This window comes from Cervus canadensis, chromosome 21 (assembly GCF_019320065.1).
Source record: "Cervus canadensis isolate Bull #8, Minnesota chromosome 21, ASM1932006v1, whole genome shotgun sequence".
Lineage (NCBI taxonomy): Eukaryota > Metazoa > Chordata > Mammalia > Artiodactyla > Cervidae > Cervus > Cervus canadensis.
The window spans coordinates 41,018,164-41,042,539 of record NC_057406.1 but is presented as its reverse complement, the minus strand read 5'-3'; the positions used below and the strand labels follow the sequence as shown (position 1 = coordinate 41,042,539).

At 38.0% G+C, this 24,376-nt stretch overlaps 1 protein-coding gene across 4 annotated transcripts in view; it reads right to left on the bottom strand.

Annotated features, from left to right (window-relative positions):
* FGD4 (FYVE, RhoGEF and PH domain containing 4) overlaps positions 1-24,376 on the bottom strand; it is a 235,764-nt gene that overhangs the window by 55,508 nt on the left and 155,880 nt on the right. For all 4 annotated transcript variants that reach the window (XM_043440742.1, XM_043440743.1, XM_043440744.1 and 1 more), the window contains exons 3-4: positions 23,025-23,205; positions 16,247-16,754 (exon numbers count right to left, since the gene is read on the bottom strand). In XM_043440742.1, coding sequence (XP_043296677.1) covers positions 16,247-16,754; positions 23,025-23,205 — 689 coding nt within the window. The remainder of the gene's footprint in view (positions 1-16,246; positions 16,755-23,024; positions 23,206-24,376) is intronic.

Below are 24,376 nucleotides of genomic sequence, written 5' to 3'. Positions count from 1 at the left end.
TATAACTTCTCTGATCTCTGTATCAATTAACAGTATCATCCATCTTTTCCCTGAAACATCTTTTATTTTTTTTATTTCCCAGGTACTACACTTTCCTCATTTCCCCTCTACCTCTTTCAGGCTACTCTTTGCACATGCTTGAATCACTTTATTAGCTCGATGCACAGAACTTTTTAGCTTAAAATTTCTTTTTAATTATAGAAAATTTCAATCTTATATAGAACTAGAGAAAACAGTAAAGCAAATTCCCATGTGTCCATCATCAAGATCCAACATCAACGCATTGTTAATGGTCTTTCATCTATGCTGCTACCCATCTCCCCTCTACCTATGTTATTTTTAATTAAATCCATACTTTATTATTTCCTCAGTTTACGTCTATTTAACTCTTAAATATCTTTGTATAACCTTACTAGTGCCATGAGGATAGGAACATTTTCCCCTTGTTAACTGATCCATCTCTTGTGTCTACTACAGTGTTTCAATAAAAACACTGGCATTCAATAAAATATCACTGAATGAATGATGAACAGCAGTCACACATGCCTAAATATTGCTGGACATTTATTACTGCTTTGACATGTTGTAAATCTAAGACCTCATTACCTTTTCTGTAAAATCTCCATCCTACCACCATCCTTGGACCTTACCAACCCAGCAGTGGTTCTATCCCTTTCTAGTCAGCTGACTTAAATTACTTTAAGCTTAGTTCCCTATCACAAAATCCAGTCAGCCACCAACTCCTATTCATAATATTCTGTCTTTAGCATCATCTTTTAAGTTCTCATCACTAGTACCCTGTTTGCTCATACCTTATCTCAAGCCCAGGCCAATCAACAGTTGTCCAATTATTTGATTCCATTATTTTGGTGGCTCTAACCCACTTTGAGGGCTTCCCTGGTGGCTCAGAGGTTAAAGCATCTGTCTGCAATGCAGGAGACCTGGGTTCAATCCCTGGGTCGGGAAGATCCCCTGGAGAAGGAAATGGCAATCCACTCCAGTATTCTTGCCTGGTGAATCCCATGGACGGAGAAGCCTGGTAGGCTACAGTCGACGGGGTCGCAAAGAGTCGGACACAACTGAGCAACTTCACTTTCACTTAACCCACCTTGAATACTACTGTATAAGGAATCCTTCTAAAACTCTGCTCTGCTCACCTAATTCTAATTCTAATAGGAAAGGGAAAAAAAGTCTCCAACAGTCCTCTTCTCACTAACAGGATAAAATCTAGGCTCTGTGTACCATTCAGAGTTGTTTCTACCTACTTACTTTTCTGAAATACTCTTTTCATTCTAGGAGAGTATGAATATAATGAGTTTAGTAAAAACTTTAGTACCAAAGCAGACCAAAGTATACTTTAAGCCAGTGTCTAATGTGTATAAAGGCTACATTTTGAACTCTGTATAAAATGCTATGAAATTGTGTAAATATTTCATGGTATTAAACATATACGACATCTACTTTATGCTTTATATGCAATGTATATTCTAATGTGAAAAGTTACCATGTTGCTTCTTACATTACCACTGAATTGAGATATTTTTATGTGAGTCTTTAGGATAAAGTGACATAATGCTGTTTAAATAATTTGTGGTCTCAGAAACACTGAAATAGGAACTACATAGCAATCAAATTCCACAATTTGTCAAGATTTTGGTTTAACTTAATAAATTCAGAGTAAAGTACTAGCATTGTTGCTTGCCTGCCTGGCATCCCTCCCTTCCCCTTATCTCTTAATGGTATCCAGATTTGGTTGGTGTGTCTATCCCAGTACTGTAATCTTTCCGTTGCGGAAACTGACCTTATCCACAGATGAAAAAGGAGCCCTGAATGGTGTCGCTATCAACGGTATACAGCAATTGGTTTAGGAGCCAACGTGACATGAGACAATATGCAATGGCAGCTTTGGAAAAGAAGGCTCCCTACCCTTAACGAAGAAACAAAGAAAAAGAGATCTGTTTGCTGCTCCATGTAGATGAGGGCATGTGCAGGCTTAAGTGCTAAAAAGCAGTCATCTCATAACCACAGAAATGAAGCCAATAAACTTCCTTATTATTTAAGGAGGCTGAGAAAAACATCTACTTCTGCCTTATTGACTACGCCAAAACCTTTGACTGTGTGGATCACAACAAACTGTGGAAAATTCTTAAAAAGATGGGAATATCAGACCACCTGACCTGCCTCCTGAGAAATCTGTATGCAGGTCAAGAAAAGTAACAGTTAGAACTGGACATGGAACAACGGACTGGTTTCAAACTGGGAAAGGAGTATGTCAAATCTGTATACTGTCACCCTGCTTATTTAAGTTATATGCAGAGTACATCATGAGAAATGCCAGGGTGGATGAAGCACAAGCTGGAATCACAATTGCCAGGGAAATACCAATAACTTCAGATATGCAGATGATACCACCCTTATGGCAGAAAGAGAAGAGGAACTAAAGAGTCTCTTGATGAAAGTGAAACAGGAGAGTGAAAAAGCTGGCTTAGAACTCAACATTCATTGCTTCTTGGCCTTTTGGCTAAGATCAAGTGTAGAACTCAACATTATAAAAACTAAGATCATGGCATCCGGTCCCATCAATTCATGGCAAACAGATGGGGAAACAATGGAAACAGTGACAGACTTTATTTTCTTGGAATCCAAAATCACTGAAAATGGTGACTGCAACCATTAAATTAAAAGACACTTGCTCCTTGGAAGAAAAGCTATGACAAATTAAAAATCAGACATTACTTTGCCAACAAAGGTCCACCTAGTCAAAGCTATGGTTTTTCCAGTAGTCATGTAGGATGTGACAGCTGCACTATAAAGAAAGCTGAAGAACTGATGCTTCTGAACTGTGGTGTTGGAGAAGACTCTTGAGAGTCCCTTGGACTGCAAGGAGATCCACTCAGTCCATCCTAAAGGAAATCAGTCCTGAATATTCATTGGAAGGACTGATGCTGAAACTGAAGCTCCAACACTTTGGCCACCTGATGAGAAGAACTGACTCACTGGAAAAGACCCTGATGCTGGGAAAGATTGAAGGCATGAGGAGAAGGGGACGACAGAGGATGAGATGGTTAGATGGCATCACTGACTCAATGGACATGAATTTGAGCAAGCTCTGGGAGTTGGTGATGGACAGGGAAGCCTGGCACGCTGCAGTCCATGAGGTCACAAAGAGTTGGACACAACTGAGTGACTGAACCGACTGACTGATGAGTAGTACTGCTGTTACTGGTAGCATCCTGATCAATATAAAAAACTTAAAATACTAAAAAACATATGCAGTATATTCCATGAAACAAACTTTCAAGGAACTTTTAGATGATCATTATTTATAGAGAAGAAAAAGCCATATGACCCAGCAATCCCACTTCTGGGCATACACACTGAGGAAACCAGATCTGAAAGAGACACGTGCACCCCAATGTTCATCACAGCACTGTTTATAATAGCCAGGACATGGAAGCAACCTAGATGCCCATCAGCAGATGAATGGATAAGGAAGCTGTGGTACATATACACCATGGAATATTACTCAGCCATTAAAAAGAATTCATTTGAATCAGTTCTAATGAGATGGATGAAACTGGAGCCCCCTTATACAGAGTGAAGTAAGCCAGAAAGATAAAGAACATTACAGCATACTAACACATATATATGGAATTTAGAAAGATGGTAACGATAACCCTATATGCAAAACGGAAAAAGAGACACAGAAATACAGAACAGACTTTTGAACTCTGTGGGAGAATGTGAGGGTGGGATATTTCAAAAGAACAGCATGTATACTATTTATGGTGAAACAGATCACCAGCCCAGGTGGGATGAATGAGACAAGTGCTCGGGCCTGGTGCACTGGGAAGACCCAGAGGAATCGGGTGGAGAGGGAGGTGGGAGGGGGGATTGGGATGGGGAATACGTGTAAATCTATGGCTGATTCATATCAATGTATGACAAAAAAATAAATAAATAAATAAAAATTTAAAAATAAATAAATTAAAAAAAAATACCTAATGAACTAAAAATGTTACTTACAAAGCTATAAGTATAATAAGTAAATACATAAGAAATCTACTGATTCAGAATAAGTTATATCTTGTTTCACATACAGGAAATACTGACCTGCATGAACACTACAGCTAATTGTTTCAGGTTTTAAGCCAGATTTACTGGGATAAAATTACAAATAAGTGAATAGTTCTAGGAGTTTTGACAAAGGCTTACAATCATGTTACTACCACCCTATTGAAACTCTTCTTAGGTATCTGTAGTCAATCACATTCCTCTTCTACCACTAACTCCTAGTAATGCTGATCTGGTTTGTTCCAGAAAGACATGTAAATGGAATCACAAAGTATGTATGTGTCTTTTGCGTCTTGCTTCTTTCACTTATCAAAAAGCATTTGAGATACATCCAAGTTGTTATTAGTATTAGCAGTCCATTCTTTTCCAGCCCTTCATTTTATTCTTATAGTGGTGATATCTCTTTGACCCACCATGTTCTTTTCTATCTTCTAATGCTAAGATTTCTAACAGAAATCTTTAAAGAAAACAACCCAGCAGAATTTGTGCTATGATAAAATAATACATTTTATGAGTCAGAGAATTCACTAAACAACAGATTATACTGTCTACTACTGCTATGCGATGAGGTCACCCCTGAGGAAGAAGAGGAAGTGGAATAGGAAGCTTATAAGAAAAAGTCTTTTGTTGACTGCAAATTATACTTTAGCTGATTGTGGCAAATTGTGGGCATTCTGGTCATATTTTGCAAAATCCAAGGGAATGCCAGCAGTTATTTATAAAAACTATACTCCTTCCACACAGATGGTCTTCTATCATTAGGTCCCTGACCTTGCCAAAGCCAACACAAAGATAAGCAAAAGTAAACTTGCTAACAAATGGTTTAATCACTCATATATAAGGTTTGTGAAAAGTTACAAGGGACTTTATGGTGAAAGTGAGGACATCACAGAGTTATGAAGAATTTTTTAGGTTAATCACAACAATAATGTTGATAATATCACCATAATAAGAATAGCTAACAATTATTTACTTATTGATTGTTATGTGTGGGATTCCCTGGTAGATGGTCAAGAATCTGCCTGCAATGTGGGAGACCCAGGTTTGATCCCTGGGTTGGGAAGATCCCCTGGAATAGGAAATGGGGCAGACTGTTACAAGCACTTTACACAGACTGACTGGTCCTTACAACAAGTCTATAAAATGGGCACCAATATTATCCCTATGTTGTATGTAGTATACATATACAACAAAATTCCAGAGCTTAAAAAAAAAACAAGACTCAAAAGAGGCCAGGAAACTCGCCCAAGGTTACACAGGTCTAAATCAGATTTTATTTATATAGCAGAGTATGTGATTTTGAGTAACTATTAGTAAATGGTTGGCTTTCACTCTAATCTTCTTTGCAACAAAAACTGAGACTATTACTTGCCTACAAGTGAACAGACTAATAAAATACTAACTATCCATTTAAAAATGGAATGAGCATTTTAATTTATATACTAGTTATTTTTCCAACATAAATTTTACTTAAAGCAGACTTCTAAGCATTTTAGTAATAATTATCAGGTATAATAATTTCAGTCACATTTGATGTAATAATATGATGGCTTCCAAATTTTAAAAAATTGGTTTAGTTCCTGAAACTTGCTTACATTTCAGAAACATATATATTTCAGTACATTTAGGGAGAAGTATATGATCTCTCTGTATCCACAGGACTCTATTACTCTATCAGACTTACGCTTAAATAATAAACCAAGGAGTTTTAGAACTGTTGGTACATTGGGGCTGTAGCCTGATATTTTTTTAAATAGCCCTTTACTAAGAAGTCATTTGTTTTTGTAATTCTTGGGAAAACAATAATGGTTACACAATACTGACTGGATGAGTAATCTCATTTGGTTCTTTTGGAACTGAATACACAGGCCTGACTTTACAAAATAAGTATAAATATGCCATTTGAAAAGTATCTTACGTTTGATATACCTCTATAAAGGGATTATTTTTAAATTCCATTTTTACTTGTAAATATATACTGTATTAAAAGCTGATTTTCAGAGTATTTCCTTGAACAAAAATACACCAGAGTATAATTAAACTATCAGAACTGAAAAAGTAAGATACACTTCCCTTACAATAAAAGACTATACAATTTATTTTGCCCTACTTCTCTCTGCTTAATACATTCCTAGGCTATTATTGTGTACCTTTAAACCTCCAATAATCTTTTCACAGAGACCTGCTCCTTTTCACTAGGGTTAGGGTCAGCCCAGTTATTAGTCAATGTACCCGCTGGCACATTGCAGTGTCAATTCTATCTCCTTTGCAGATGTCACCAACTCCTGCAGCTCTTTTCAGACCTTTTGGCATGACTCTTCCATATGGCAGGAACTGGGACAAGGAGCAGCTCACAGAGTTCACTCACTGGATAGGCTGAAAATGCTTGTGTGGAGCCAGCAATTCACTCTTCTGAATATTGGTGCCATACTCCCTGTCACATGCTTCAAAACTACCAAGAAAGGGGGTAGATATTTTGAAAAAAATTTTGGAAATGCCAATGAGCAACTGTTTCCTGAAAGATTCCTTAAGGGTAGAATCTTAACTTATTTAAAAATGAATCAGATATTGACATTATGCTTTATAATTCTTCAATAAATGTTCTCATGTCACTTTATTTTAAGCAGCTTTTTTCCTAAAAACACTGAATCAAACCTACTAAAAGTTCTTATAGCCTTCTTCATATATATATTTATAACATACTAAATATGTTATATATAAAACTATATATATATAAAATAAATTATCAGGTTTTATAGAATGGATGTTTCTTGCTCGTGGGGAATTTCTATCCAAATCTGTCGTCAGTTAACTATACTCTTCAGTTTAGCAATAAGGAGTTTATGATCTGAGCTAGTAACTGACTGAAGTGAAGTGGAAGTAGCTCAGTTGTGTCCTACTCTTTGCGAACCCAGTTCTCCTGCATTGCAGGAAGATTCTTTACCAGCTGAGCCACAAGGGAAGCCTTGTAAGTGACTGAGTTAAATTCAATTCAGGTTTGTGAAAACAAAGTTCTTATTCTGCTGCCACCTTATAAATAAGAGAACTTCCCCTGGATCTAGGGAAGAAGAAAATGAGAAGGTATGGGAATAAAACACAGATTTTGTATTTTAATAAGATCATATAATAATGCCATAAGTAAGGTCACATGGTCTCAGGGTCAGGAAGAAATGTATTACTAGGTACACATTATAAGAAAAAGAGAACAACCACTATAACATGTAGGCATTATACCTTTCCCTGCCTCATAATATAGTCTCACAAGCATAAATAGTCTGTTACTTTAACATGATCCTTCAGGAAGTTTTGGGAGCAAAAGCCAAGCCTAATTGAGACCAGCACCAATACTTTCCCAGTCTACATTCTCAACACTGTTTATCAAATTTGAAAGTAAGAGCTTTAAACCTGAAGGTTTAAATTACATCTTTTTGATAGAGGTTGCAGAGGAGAGAGGAACAGAGCCTGAACCGAGGAGGACAATTTGGTTACCTGCACAAGATCAGACAGAAAATGACAACGAGAGGGAAACTTTGCTCTTATACACAATTTCATATACATTATTAGACTAAGGTGTCCTTTGGGTTTAGCAGAAATTTAAGATCAAACATCAAGAAAATATAATATATACTCAGAATCAATAACTGAATTAACCTATCCCAAGCCAAGGCAGAATATCACAGTAACTAGGTCACATGATATTTCTGATGACAGTACAGCCTTGTACATATTAGTGTTTTACATGGTAATAATCTATGATGTTCAGGCAGGACAAACAAACAAAACATAAAAAACCTAAGTTAATGGGCAAGAGGCATGCAAACTTATCTGTGTATCCTGTAAGGAGTACCTCAGTTTAAAGAAGAACTAAGAGTGAGGTGCTGGGATCTTCAGCAGGCACAATATGCTGAATGTCTATCAAGGGACATCTCAGATCATGAGTCTATTCATTTAGATTTACAAATAAGGAAACGGGATTTTTATTTTTTGTTTTATTTAACAAACGTACAGCTCACATTGTTTCAAGGCACTGTTCTCTATACTTTACAACTATTAGAAGATCTACACCTTGTAAAAATGTTAAGAAGTATGTAATATTACCTCCATTTTATAGATGAGGCAACCTGAGGTACACAGAGGTTTAAGGTGACCTGCTCAAGGTCACATAGCTGGTAAGTAGCTGAGCTGGAATTCAAACTGAGAAAGTCTGGTTCTTGAGCCTGTCTTCCTGTTGCTCTGTTTTGCTTTTGTTTTTTTAAGCCACATACAACAACCGCTGTTTTTCCAAGTTCTGACCTTTCTATTTCTTACAACCACACTAAACTGAATCTTTGCGCACACTGTGGCCTCCAAGCACCTGACTTTCCCAAATCTCCTGATTCACATTAACATTCTGTTAAACCCAATCCCTGATTCTGTTGTCCCGCTGCTCTTCGCTCTGCTGCAAGGCCAATCCCACTTCAAGTTAGCTTTCTCTTTCTTGAGTTCCAGGCCACTCAGCAAGCTGGAGAGACTGCTGACTGGTCCCACCACCTTGGACCTGAGTCCTCAGAGTCTTGGTCACAAGGCACCACAAAAGCTGATCTCTCCACTGTCTTCAAACTCAAAGTCCCATTCTTTGAAGATATTCCACTGGCCTTTACGGCAGGGGGTACCAACCGCCGGTCTACAGACTGCTGCTGGTCCATGGCCTGTTAGGAACCAGGCTGCACAGCAGGAGATGAGCGCCAGGTGAAATCTAAACCACCTAACCCTACCCCCGCCCATGGAAAAATTGTCTTCCATGAAATCGGTCCCTGGTACCAAAAAGGTTGGGGTTCAAACTGACACACCCAGCACCAAGCGTCTACGGGCTGTGTCTGAGAACCTCACTCACTTACTCGGTGAGCTCCAGACTGCCTGACTTCTCCATTTCCGCTAACAACAGGTAATTCATCCTCCCAGCCATGCTCCAGACCTTGGCTTTATCTTTGAGCTCTCCTTTCCCTCATGGTGCCTTAAATAATGGTCATTTATCTTGATCAGCTCAACTGCTAGTTTGAATTTACGCAGTGCCTTGCCCATGGGTTATGTGCAATATAGATTCACTGTATTTAATCTGAATAGCCAGATTTACTGAGCTACTTAGCTATAATGTCCCAGTAAAGGCCTAGGTCTCCAGGTTAACTCCTAATTCCACATTTTAAATGATGACAGTCCTTGCAAGTTCACCAGTTCCAGCCCCTCATCCTCTGCCCTCTGAAGCCCAGTGATTCTCATAATAGAATCCTTCTTTCTCCTCTTGGAAAAATCACTATGTCCCCCTTTTGATTATGCTTGTACTCTTCAGGGCTCAGTGCCTGGCCTTCTTCTGCTTCCTACACATTCTATTTTGGCAATATTAATCACTTGCTTACAAACATCCTCTTACATTACTACCCTCTTTCCTGAGCTCCAGATCTTTATTTCACTTGCCTAATATCTTCCAATGGATGTCTTGTAGGTGCCACAAGTTGAGTAGTACAAAAGAAGTCTAATTAACAGTTCTACTCCCTCCCCTCATTCCAAACACAATCACTTTCCTTCTTGTCTGTCATCTCAACCAGGTTAGGAAACCAGGACCTGTAGAATTTAGTACTAACATGCCCTAAGGTTACACAGCTGGGAAGTAATGGGGCTGGGATCTGAACTCATCTCTTTTAATTCTAAAGCTTTAGAATCCTAAAGCTTTAATTCTACAGCTTTCATCCCTAACCAATAATCCATAATGTCTCCAGAATATTCCATTTTTGTTTTAGATATCTTTACCTGGACTTGCAATGTGTTGTGTTAGTTGCTCAGTGGTGTCCAACTCTTTGGGACCCAGGGACTGTAGCCCGGCATGTTCCTCTATCCACGGGACTCACCATGCAAGAATACTGGAGTAGGCTGCCATTTCCTTCTCCAGGACATTGCAAAAGTCCTTTAAATTCATTATGTCTATAAAGTCAATTAATTTTCTTGCCCCCAAATATGTTGTTCTTTCTATTCCTTTATAGTTCAGTAAATGGTACACCATCTCATCTGCCACTTCATTGGATGAAGCTACAGGGAATGAACATGACTCATTCCCTATATCCAGTCATGCAGTTCTCAAAAAATCTCTCTTCCTTGTCCCTAACCCTCCGCTTCATCCAGGACCTTTTCCTTTCACACCTGGAATACAACAGTTGCTTACTAACCATGTACCCTGCTCCATCTGTTTTTCCTTTCATCTGAGTCATTTTTCTAAAACCCACAGATGTACAATCATGTCACTTCCACGCTTTAATTAAATGTCTCTTAGACCAGCTAGTATTAGGCTTATGGAAAGCTTGAAATAACATGGGAAAATACCTATCCTACAAAACAGGATGCAGGATGACCATATATTATGCTATTGGAATTTTTTTTTCAAATCAGCTGAGAAAAATACGCTAGATATCAAAACACCTCAATAAATGCAAATAAGTTAGATATCAAAACACGTTTCTCTAGGTGGTAGAACTATGAGTGATTTTGTATTCCTCTCTCTTTTTTTTCCTTTAGCCATGGACTTTATCGTTTGAATATTAACAACTATTATTCTATACGCACATTTTAATTTCTTACAAAACTCTACATTCCACATTGCTAGATCTCTTCATGCTCCATTTTATGCCACATTTTCATGAAAAGGTATTTCCCTGAATCATAATCTGCCTGATTGTGGGTTTGTTGTTATGGTTGTTGTGGTGTAGTCGCTAAGTTGTAACCCCATGGATCATAGATCCCCAGGCCCTTTTGTCCATGGGGTTCTCTAGGCAAGAATACTGGAGTGGGTTGCCATTTCCTTCTCCAGGGGATTTTGTTTTCTCAATGCTTTACTGCATTTTCTTGATTTTCTATGAGGATTATTAATTTTTATTCAGACTTTAAAAAAATCTTCAAAAAAAAAAGTCTCCAGTGCTTTCAGGGGGAAAAAATACAACGTAGGCACACAAACCCACTGCAATTTATCCTTAGCTTATATTTTCTTGTTAAGTCTATCCTTCTATCCCAACACTCGTTTCACTAGCCCTTCTGGCCTCTAATATGAGGCCAGAAAAATCCCTAGACACAGCAACTACCCTCCTGTTTCTACTCTCAGCCCTGTGCTCAGCCTAGAGGCACTCCTCTTCCCTACCCCCCTGTTCCCTTCTATTTTGGACCACCAGCACCTCCCACTGCTCCTTCAAGTCCAATCATGCTAGCAGCCTTCCCCTCACCAGCTATCCTCCAGGCGCGGCTGTTTTCTCATAGTGTTTCCTAAGCCCTTATTGTACCACATCGTGGTGATTTACTCATGTCTCTCTCCCCTCAGCAGACTGAGACTTTGTGGAAAGGGCCTGCCTTATTCACTTCTGTCTCCAGGACCTAGAAAAGTAAGTCCTGCATACTGAATATTTAAAGTGAACAATAGTAGACATATGTTTTTTTTCCAGGTATAGGCTCTCTGAAGTTCACTTTTTCTCATTTCTTTCTTAGAACTTTCCAACATACTGTTTAGTCACCACAATGTAAACAAGTTTCTGAGATTCCCATCAGTTCTAAATGAATAATGAAAATCTATCCACAAGACTTTTATGAACTATCCACATCGTTAGTGGGGAAACTTGTCCATTATCCTATGTGCCATTTTTAAATGCCTACGACTTTAGTTGGAACCTTCATTATAATACTAGCAACAATGAAATATTGATTAGTAAAGCTGGATAATTTGTTTGTGCTGCCTTTCATTTTCTTGGAATTAAAAGCTGATTGAGCAAAAGAAGAAATATAGGAGTAATTTTCTACTTGTCTTCAAATCTAACAAGACCACAAAAGCTGTCTCTTCATATTTCAAGATGTAAACCAAAAGAAATTTAAAGTTTTATTGGGGAATGGGGATAAATTGGGAGACTGGGGTTGACATATATACACTACTATATATAAAATAGATAACTAACATAAACCTACAGTATGGCATAGGGAACTCTACTCAATACTTCGTAATGACCTAAATATGGGAACAGAACCTAAAGAAGAATAGATATATGGATATGTATAATTGATTCACTTTGGGGTACAGCAGAAACCAACACAACACTGTAAATCAATTATACTCTAATAAAAATTAATTTAAAATAAAAATAAAGCTTGATTATAAAAGAACTTGTAGTCCATAAGAAATGGATAACCTATGTAAGCATGTTTTAACTCTCAGAAAACTCTGATAACTCATATTACACTCTATGAATTAATCAACAATTTTAAGAATTACAATTAAACTTAGAAGAAACTGAAGGAAAAATAGGAAAAGGGAATTAACTTGGATTACACCACTGGTTTTCTGTTTGCAATTTACTTCTGAATATGATTCTCTATCATATTTCTTCCCCCAGGAGATAATTATCTTAATTTTTGAGTATGTTCAAAAGTTATAAATCCTCAAGGTTTATAAAAAAAGTAGTAAAATGGCAATTAAAAAACAGGAAATAAATATGTAAGTTTTTTAAAAATTCGTATTTATATAAATCTCCACATTCTTGATACCATCTTCATCTACTCATCCACTTCATTATATGATTTCTTTCATCTTTGGTGGAAGAAGAGACTAATATTAGATCTATTATTTATATGAACGTTAATCTTAAAAAGTACACATCTTTACACTTATATTTGGCTTGCTGTATGAAATACTGTCACCCTGCTTATTTCACTTACATGCAGAGTACATCACGCAAAATGCTGGGCTGCAGGAAGTAGAAGTTGGAATCAAGATTGCTGGGAGAAACATCAATCACGTCAGATACGCAGATGACACCACCCTTATGGCAGAAAGTGAAGAAGAACTAAAGATCCTCTTGATGAAAGTGAAAGAGGAGAGTGAAAAAAGCTGGCTTCAAACTCAATATTCAAAAAAGAAAGATCATGGCATCTGGTCCCATCAATTCATGGCAAACAGATGGGGAAACAATGGAAACAGTGACAGACTTTATTTTCTTGGGCTCCAAAATCACTGCAGGTGGTGACTGCAGCCATAAAATTAAAAGACGCTTGCTCCTTGGAAGAAACACTATGACTAACCTAGACAGCATTTTGAAAAGCAGAGACATTACTTTACCAACACAGGTCCATCTAATCAAAGCTATGGTTTTTCCATAGCTTTGTTATGTATGGATGTGAGAGCTAGACTGTAAAGAAAGGTGAGCACAGAAGAATTGACGCTTTTGAACTGTGGTGCTGGAGAAGACTCTTGAGAGTCCCTTGGATAGCAAGGAGATCTACCCAGGCCATCCTAAAGGAAATCAGTCCTCAATACTCATTGGAAGGACTGATGCTGAAGCTGAAACTCCAATACTTTGGCCATCTGATGCGAAGAACTGACTCATTGGAAAAGACCCTGACGCTGGGAAAGGTTGAAGGCAGGAGAAGGAGACGACAGAGGATGAGATGGTTGGATGGCATCACTGACTCGATGGACATGAGTTTGAGCAAGCTCCGGGAGTTGGTGATGGACAGGGAAGCCTGGTGTGCTGCAGTCCATGGGGTTGTAGAGTCAGATATGACTGAAACAACTTATTAGCATCAGGAACGAACACAACCTTGTAAAGCAACTATGTGCTTAGTTGCTCAGTCATGTCTGACTCTTTATGACCCCATGGGCTGTAGCCTGACAGTCTCCTCTGTCCATAGGGATTCTCCAGGCAAGAATACTGGAGTGGCTTGCCATGCCCTTCTCCAGGAAAGCAACAATACTTCAATTAAAAAAAAAACAAACATTTCCTGGTTCCAATTGTTTGGTCCACAATATACTACTAACCAAAAAATTTTTTAATTTATTTTTAAAATTGTAGTAAAATATGAGAGCCCCTTGGACTGCAAGGAGATCCAACCAGTCCATCCTAAAGCGATCAGTCCTGGGTGTTCAATGAAAGGACTGATGCTGAAGCTGAAACTCCAATACTTTGGCCACCTCGTGTGAAGAGCTGACTCATTGGAAAAGACCCTGATGCTGGGAGGGACTGGGGGCAGGAGGAGAAGGGGATGACAGAAGATGAGATGGCTGGATGGCATCACCGACTCGATGGACATGAGTTTGAGTAAACTCCGGGAGTTGGTGATGGACAGGGAGGCCTGGCGTGCTGCGATTCATGGGGTCGCAAAGAGTCGGACACGACTGAGCGACTGAACTGAACTGAACTGAACACTTAACATAAAATGTATCCTCCTAACACTGCTAACATTTATCTTTGCATTTTGGAACAAGGAAAGGCAATGTAACAAGCATTAGAGCAACAAAGGAGAGCATATTGTCACCATGTAGAAATTAAATCCTAATAGTCCTTTTTAGATGGGGGACTCATGTAGTGTTTGAATCAATAGCTCTGAAGAGAAAATTTAATTTTTCTTCCTTCATATAGCATGTGCCAACTGTTGCTTAAATGCCCATTAGGAGAAAGACCAGATGTACATGTTTCACTAATGTAATAGGAAGCCCAATTAAGTCTCTCCCAAACCATGCAAGACACATCTATGAAAATGTATACATAATAATACATGACAGGGGGAAAAAAAGTAGTACCCAGCAACCACAGACATCATCACCAATTAAAATATTTCCCTTAATAAAAACAGTTCTTGCTGTTTTACTGATACTTGCTGGTGGCATCATCCCAACTGTAAAATGACAGATAGGAGTCTTGAGTTCTTTGGTTCTAAAATTCTCTTCTGTTCAAAGTAATTTAAGCACAGAGACACTAAAATCTACTACTATACTGAGATGTAAAGAGATTCACTTTGTATGGTCCTGTTTATTTAATGTTTCAGATATTGTTGCCAAGGATGACTCACTTTCTCCCACCCACTTCCTTATTTAAACTTTCTTTGCTTCAGAGTCAGCATTTAAAATTAAACCTCTGGCACTTTGCCCATATGTGATATTTTTCAGGGTCACTGTGAATTGAACTATAAGACAGATTTCACTTTAAAGTTCTGAACACATCAACCAATCATTTTTACTCTAATATTTTAGTATCAGTCTTTTTGAATTTTTGCCTATGGTAGCGCCACTTAAGACACAGTATCATAAAAAAAAATTCTAAACAGATTTAGAACTTGGATTTGTTATTTACAAATTTTCCTATAATTGTCCAATTTTCAATTCTCAACTCTCCTACCTGGATTATTATTTATAATCAAAAAGACAGACTAAACAATGGAAACCCTTTTTTCCTTGTCTTCAGAATTATAAACAACTCACCACTCCAGGGAACTCTATAATAATGCTTATATTGCATCTCTGATTCAAGAAATTCCAAATGGAATTGGAATTTCAAATTCTAAATTTTCAATGTGTAAAAGTCATCCTTATTGATCTTCCCAAAACACTAAATTGGCACAAATAAAGAATACAAATGCAGTGGTCTTGTTACTGAAGTGGTATAAAAGTTTCTGCTGTCGCACAGGTAGGTTATGAATATTATTTCATCAGCAAATCAGCCCTTTATTAGCTTAGAAATGCCATTCAGGTGGCTTATCAAACTGCTGCTCTGTTCAGAAAGGAAATGAACTTCTAGTTTGCCACAGTCTCACCTCTCCTTAGCCCATCACTCATGGCTGCTGCATTCACTGACATTTACTGCAATTAGGCATTTATGCTTGGGACTTCTTGAGTCAGGACACAATATTGGCCTGAGTGTCAAAGCACAAGGCGTCTGGGCTTTTACTGTGAGTCTGGAACATCATTTAAGCTTCCCGGGACTATTTTTTCTCCTATAAATGAACTACTGAACTAAGATGATTTTCAGGATTAAATAATTTCCTGTTACTCAGGAAACATAGGGATGCAGCCCTATGTTTATTATTAGGGATGCCCATATGTTGATGGGGAGCAATTTTTGATGTAAATATAAACACTATGTTTGTGATTTTCCTATATCAAAGTCTTTACACTGTTCTGAATCTTGAAATCATAATAGAGAGATCAACAGAAATTATATAGAAGAAAAAGTAAAGTGTCTCCTCACAGAGTAGGGAAAACATGCATCAGCAGCTAGAGCTCGAAAACTGCTGAACTGGTGGTGAGGGTGATCAGACTTCTTCAACACATAAGTGCTATAAAATAGAGTTCCAAGCGTAGTGGAATAGTTAGTGCTTCCTCCTACTTATGCTTTACCTTCATCTCATGGTGCTGGTCCAGCTGTTCCAGTTCTAGGGGGCTTTCTTCACTTTCCCTCTCTTGTACCTTGGCTTCTGTATCTGTCCTTTCTTCTTCCAGGAGGAGCACAGGGCTGGCATGTAAAGTCCTGCAGCTACTGTCAGAAGGATCTTCATGACAGTTATTTGTTGTGGGTGATGCCGGGCCTGTGGCTGTTTCTTGTTTTTCTCCATTCATTAAGTTTGTATCGGGCAAGGGTTCAGAAGTTTGAATAGGAGTATCTGGGCTAAGAGTGGCCACTCTGTCCTCCTCACATTCCGCCTGGTTTTGTGCTGCTACCATACCATTTGCCACACAAGTCTGTTCACCCTGAGATTGATCTGTACCATTTCCCTGCTTCTGTGGTGAGTGCTGGGAGAGGAGTTTCTGCTGAGGTGTGGCTGTCAATCCATGCCTTCCTGGGGTTCTAGGAGCATTTAGGTTCACAGCAGAATCTTTTTTCAAATCGCTGTAATTTGATAAAGCACTAAAAGATAAAACACAAAGGAAGTATGAAAATGCTGGCATGGACAAGTTCTAGAATAAAAACAAATTTACTCCATTTGTTTAGGGATATTTAGTGAAGATATCCATCCCCGTTGGTTTTAGAAACTTAGATAAAAACTGGTAGAGTAGCTCTCAGTTGTTCAGGATGTTATCTACACTCAAACATTTAAATAAAGACAATAAGTCTGAGCTTTACCTATAGGTTTGGAAACATTTCCTTGGGTTGTTTATTAACATAGTTAATTAGTAAAGACTTAGATGTGAGGAATATATTTAATAAGGCCACCTTATCCCAAGATTTTTACTTTCTTAACATTTTATAGACAAGTATAGTCAGCCCTCAATTTATGAACAGGTTAGAAACCAAAGATTATCTGTCTCTGGAAAGCAGACACATTTCTCAAAAACCTTACTGCATGTGTTGCCACAGCATCCTAACTGGTCTTTCTGCTTCCACAGAGATCCCCTCCAGCCCCACGTAGGCCACAGAGCTCAAACTCTGGGTGAGGGCTTCCCCGAACACTTGAAGGTAAATCTGGCATCTTAATCATGACCTACAAGATTCTCTATCCTCTAGCCCCTACTAGCTCTGGCCTCATTAAATTCTGTTCTCGCCTCACTCACTGTGTTCTTGTCATATTAGTCACTTTGCTGTTCCCATACCCAATAAGCAAATGTGCATATCTAAGTTGGAATTCTCTCTGCCCAGGACAGTCTTCCCCAAGTCAGTAGTGTGGTTTACTTCTTCCCATCATTCATGTTTCGGCTCAGATGTCACCTCAAAGAGGCTTAAGTTTAACTGCCAGTATACAGAAATGCTTCTGTGGAAATACTAATATAGTACTTTTTTTAAAAAGGTTATTAAAGTACTCTTTAATACATATCTGACAACATATCTTTGTGAGGGTGGATTTTTCTTCTTATATGTCAATGAAAACAAATATTCCAATAGACTGAATACAGAAGCAGATATGAGAATCTACCTGTCTTCCCTTAAGCCATGCATTGAAGAGATTTACAATAAACAATATGACAATGCCAATAATCATTTTTGTTTTGGAAAATATAATTATTTCATTAAGATCGCTATTTTATTTATTTTTTTTCTTTTTCTTTTTTTTTCTTTCTTTATTTATTTTTTTTATTAGTTGGAGGCTAATTACTTCACAACATTTCAGTGGGTTTTGTCATACATTGATATGAATCAGCCATAGTAAGATCGCTATTTTAAGTCAGGGGCAAATTGCTACAACACTGTTAACACTAACCTCCAAATACAAATTGGATACACAATAAGCAATCTCTAACACTTGCTCTATACCATGTCTTCCTTCAAAAGTTGCACTTAAGATTTTTGATATGTTGCTTGATTCTGGACAAGATGCCTAGGTTTGTCTGAATTTGGTAGTTTCCGGCTGCTTTTTCAAATCGGTAAGATTATGTCATTGGTCATTATCATCAAGTGGAAAGAGACCTCTCTCCAATGTGGCTATGTTAGGCAGAATAATGGCCCACTTAACATGTCCATGTCCTAATCCCAGAACCTGTGAACTTGACATGGCAAATGGGATTTGGAAAAGTAATTCAGGTTACAGATCTTGAAATGGGGAGATTATTCAGGGTTATTTGGGTGGCCCCAATCAAACCACGTGAGTTCCTAAGAGCTGAGGATTTTCCTTGCTATGGCTAGAGAGATGCAATGACAGAATAAAGGTTATAGAGATATGGTTTAAGAAGGACCTGACTTGCCATGGTTGGCACTGAAGATGGAGGGAAGAGACCATGCTGTAAAAGGCAGGTTCTAGAAGCTAGAAAAGGCAAGAAAGTGGATTCTTCCCTAGAACCTGCAGAAACAACTAGAGTCCTGCTGACACCTTGATTTTAGTCCAGTGAGACACTTGTGTCAGACAAACAGAAGAAAAAGATAATAAATTTGTCTTGTTCTAAGCTTATTTAATGTATGGTAATGTGTTACAGGAGCAACAGAAGACTAATACAGTGGTAATGCCATTTCTCATCCACAATTGCTTAAGAGAGATTTAGCATAAAGTTAATAGAAAGTTTCAGCTTCAAGTACTTTTGCCTGCATAAGACATTAAACCTAATTTTATATTGGTAATTTGTTCTTTCTGCTGCTACTAAGTCGGTTCAGTCGTGTCCGACCCTGTGCGATCCCATAGACAGCAGCCCACCAGGCTCCCCCGTCCCTGGGATTCTCCACGCAAGAACACTGGAGTGGGTTGCCATCTCCTTCTCCAATGCATGAAAGTGAAAAGTGAAAGTGAAGTCGATTTGTTGTGTCCGACTCTTAGCGACCCCATGGACTGCAGCCTACCAGGCTCCTCCGTCCATTGGAGTTTCCAGGCAAGAGTACTGGAGTGGGGTGTCATTGCCTTCTCCTAATATAGTACTTTAATCTAGGATTCCAGGAAGGAAAAATATAAAACTCTGGACTTCAGTCTTGAAGAGATTCTTATGACCTAATAAGAAAAAATTAAAACAGACCAAAACTCTGTGACGGGACAAAATGTACCCATCTTGTTCTCTGCTTTAGCACAGCACTTGGTATGTGACAGTGCTCAATAAAAAGTGGAGGAACAACAGAATAACTAATTGTGATGATGATCATAACAGCAATTCAATAATACCAACTAACATTTATTAAGTGCCAGAAACTACATTAAGCCCTTTACATAGATTATCTTGTTCTATATCATAAATAATTCCAAAGAAGGGACCCCACAATACAGACTTAAGAAACCTAGATAACATGGCCAATGTAATGTGGCTAATAAATGGTAAGAAAGCAGTCAGAGAAGACAAAAAACACAGTGAAGTTTATTATCACAAGAAGGGAAGGAAAAATTTGGTAGGGGAAAATGTCTTATAAAAGTCAGAGGTTGTCCACAGACTTAGAAAACAAACCTATGGTTGCTGGGGGAAAGGGATAGTTAGGGACTTTGGGAAGGTCATGTACACACTGCTATATTTAAAATGGATAACCAACAAAGACGTATAGTACAGCACATGAAACTCTGCTCAATGTTATGTACCAGCCTAGATGGGAGTAGGGTTTGGGGGAGAGTGGATACATGTATATATATGGCTGAGGTACTTTGCTGTTCATGTGAAACTATCACAACATTGCTCATTGGCTATACCACAACATGAAATATTTTTGGTGTTTAAAAAAAAAAAGTTGGAGGTTGCTAGTGTAAGTAAATGTGACACCCTCCACCACTGATGTCTGCCTTCTAGGAGTGTATTCCTTAGGCCTAATTGAAAATGCTGGTTTAAAACTAAACATTCAAAAACCTGAGATCACGTGATCCGGTCCCATCACTTCATGGCAAACAGATGGGGAAACAATGGAAACTGAGAGACTTTATTTTCTTGGGCTCCAAAATCACTGCAAATGGTGACTGCAGCCATGAAATCAAAAGATGCTTGCTCCTTGGAAGAAAAGCTATGACAAACCTAGACAGCGTGTTAAAAAGCAGAGACATTACTTTGTCAACAAAGGTCTGTATAGTCGAAGCTATGATTTTTCCAATAGTCATGTACAGATATGAGAGTTGGACCATAAAAAAGGCTGAGTGCAAAAGGATTGATGCTTTTGAACTGTGGTGTTGGAGAAGACTCTTGAGAGTCCCTTGGACTGCAAGGAGATCAAACCAGTCAACCCTAAAGGAAATCAGTCCTGAATATTTGTTGGAAGGACTGATGCTGAAGCTACAATACTTTGGTCACCTGATGCGAAGAGCCGACTCATTAGAATAGGCCCTGACACTGGGAAGGATTGAAGGCAGGAGGAGAAGGGGACGACAGAGGACGAGATGGTGGGATGGCATCACCAACTCAATGGACATGAGTTTGAACAAGCTCCGGGAGCTGGTGACAGACAGGGAAGCCTGGCGTGCTGCAGTCCATGGGGTCACAAAGAGTCAGAGACACAACTGATCAACAACAAATTTCTCCAAAAGCCCTTCAAGATATGAATCAAACTGTCCTTTACCTGGACACATTAGTGTCCAGCAACACAGTGGAAAGATCCTCAGAAGATCCTCTGAACCAAACTCTGGACTTAACTTAGGATTTTTGGAAAGGACTGTTGTGAACAAGCAGCAAGAACCTCCTGTAATAAGTGACATCCAGAGGGTATGCATGGGAAAATCAGGTAGGATAAGGTGGGGAGGGAAGCCACACTACAAGTACACGAACCTCACTCAACAAGAAATAAAAACTTCCCGTTCAAGTCCTATAGACACAACGCAACAGAAATCCATTCAGATACTTTCCAGGGCCTGTTCCTATGGGTAGTACTTCATTAAAAACATATAATTTTTTTTGTACTGGCAGTGGATTTCTGCCACAAGTACATCCCTTTACCAGATTGGCCCAAATGCTCACATTACAGCCTACCTGCTCTTAGAACAATTTTGCTTAAAATGTCATACATTATACCACATCTTTCCTTAGAGCCAACCTTCAAGCTTTTCATCAAAAAAAAAAGGCTTTGAATCTATTAACTGTAAGAGAAAACTGACTTGGAAGAATATATTGAAAAAATAACTGATATGGAAAAACTGTACTTTTTGTGTATGGAGAGAAATAACACTGGGTTACCAAAACAGTGAGGAGTATTGACCCATTTGGGGCTTCCCAAAGTTATACCCAAATCTGAGGATACAGGCTCTGGCATGTAATATGAATTGGGGTCAGGGCCCATCCCCTCTCTTTTTATTATTAAATCACTGGACATGGACCTGGGAATCCGCAAACATGAGGCACATCACTTTGTGCTACAGAATCAACTTGCCACAGAAAACAATCTTTTCTAGTAAAGATTACTATAATTTAAGATAGCAAAGGTATTAAAAATCCTACATCAGAGAGTGAAATGTTGAAATTTAAATATTATGACAAGTTTCCATAATTGATCAAGAGTGAAAAAATGAAGACAGGCTTCTGAACTACTTTTCTCCAGAATTTGTTATTAAATATAGTCTCACAAATGAGGGACATTACAGTTTTGCATTTGGTCACAATTTCTAGAAGATGTTGAAAGTATTTCCAAGCTATGATTCACTGCATAAATAAAAATATGTCCTGCAAATAAAAAATGAAATCATCTAATGGATAACCGTTCCCAAATATTACACTAGAATAAATGGAAATATTTGGCTTCATGAATGAAAGTGAAGTTACATATATTGTTTAATTATATATAGAGTTTTGGTGACATACAATAAAATCCTTCTGATAAATTTTAAAAAAATTCTATTTAAGTCAGTGGTGGGAATTCTAAGAAAAAAACAACTGAGGATCATATAAGTAGAAAAGTAACTTATGTGAGTTTGTTTTTATCTTTTCAATATATACATTTCAGCTACTTTTTTTAAACAGAGCTAAAGAATAAAAAATTATATCTAATAAATAGAAACAGAGATTTAACATAAATTTTGCTACTGCCAGTATGTCTTCACAAACCTAGAACAGTATAGGTGTATGGGGCGAGGGAAAACAGACTGAATGGATACAGATCTATACGAAATAAAATGGAAAGAAAAGATGGAACAGGCCCACAGAAGTTCATTCAAGCATATGAAATGAGAGACAGATATAACTTCCTGCCCTTCCAACCCAGATAGCCAGTGACCAATGGAATGACCGCCCACAAGAAGCAACAACGCATGGAGTGACGCACACAGACAGAGGAAGCAAGGTGTGCGCAGTGCTGAGTGATGAGAAGGCTGGGGCAGAGGGCCCTGCACGCAAAAAAACATGATAAGTGACAATTCACATAGAGAAGACTGTTGTTCAATCGTTAAGTTGCGTTCGACTCTTTGCAAACACATGGATTACAGCATGCCAGGCTCCTCTGTCCCCTTCATGGATCACAGCTTTGTTATGGCTAAGGGGCTTGTGTAACTCAATGAAGCTAGGAGCCATGCCATACAGGGCGACCCAAGACAGACAGGTCATAGTGAAGAATTCTGACAATTTACATTGGAGAAGGAAATGGCAAACCACTTCAGTATTCTTGTCTGGAAAACCCCATGGACAGTATGAAAAGACAAAAAGGGCAAGATCAGCATTTTAAAAATCCACTCTTTCTAAAGGCCTACCACACCTAATGGAATAAAAAACTGTATTTTTTATTTTTAAATCTACATCTCTATCATACATTTTTTTCAAAAATCAGCTTTAGTCTCCCCTCAGCCTTCTCCCATTTTAAGTTAGCTCTTACCTGCCTCCTTCAAAGCGACTGATGAGATCTGATACCTTACTGGGCTTTTCCTTTGAGACACAAGCAGAGGCAGGTTTAACTTCCTCCATCCTTGGTTTTGCACTAGATAAAGCTTTATGCCTAGGAGTTTGGTGAATATTGGTTGAAGGTAAATTCTGCAGGTGTAGTGGCTTTGGAGGCACTGTAGAAAAAGAATTCATAGAATTCAGTATTTCACTGATATTTGTTCCTAAGCAAAAAATCCTAGTGTTCTTGCTGAAAAAATCTTTACCATTACCAAATTTTTGTTAAGAGATCCAACAAATTTGGGCTGAACCTTAACCAAGAGACCTTTATCTATCTTGGACACTTGTTCTGTGTCCTGTAGAAGTCCGATATCCAAGATTCAAGAGGTTCTTTTAATTTTAAGTGATTTTAAAATATGGCTTTAGTAAACATCTATGGATCTACATATGACTAAGGCATTCCAAACTCTACTAGAGATGACATAGAAATTTTTTATCTAAACAGAGAAAGGAAAGTACTAAATTTGAAACTAATTCCTAGAGATACATCGCTTGCTATAAAAAAGATTTTCTAATAATGAGTGATAAAAGATATACTAAAATCCAGAGGTAGTAGGTGAGACATAAAGCCAACAAAAAAGCCAACAAATAAACATTAATATAATGTTGCATTACTTAAGCATCTTCTCAGTTAACAAACGCACTGTATCTCATTTGATCTTAGATAAATTTTTTGCTTTACAGACCTCTGAGATAGATCATTATTTGCCTCCTATGTCTATGAAGACTTAGAGAGCTTAAGCGATTACTGGCCTGGGGTAACAAGGCTGATCAGATTTTATAACTGGTACCCAGACTCTAGCTTTTTCCATTATTAGCACTGCTTCTCATCATAAATCTGCAAAAGGTGGTTACAGAACTTAGACTGCTACATTAATAGTTGTCTAGCATTAATATACCACATATAATCTGCTTACTAATAAGTCTTCCACTCAATTAACAGAATATGAACAGATCATTTCCAAAATACTAAAATCTACGGGTTTTCTCTAATAGGTCAGAAATTCTGTATGTGAGAAAACATAATATGCTATAAATGCTTAATTATTACAAGAATTACTTCAATTTTGAAAACCAGTACAGTATCCTTTTTCTCTTCAATTAACATTTTGGGTAAAATAATATATAATTATACATGTTTCAATAAATCAAACAGAATCATCTCCATTTTTTTTTTTTTAATCCTTTTCCGAACTTCCTGAAAACGGGTGGAGAATCATGTCTTCTTCTAACTATATGACCCTTTTCCTGGAGCTGGTTACCCTGGTTTTCAGTAATCTTATCTCT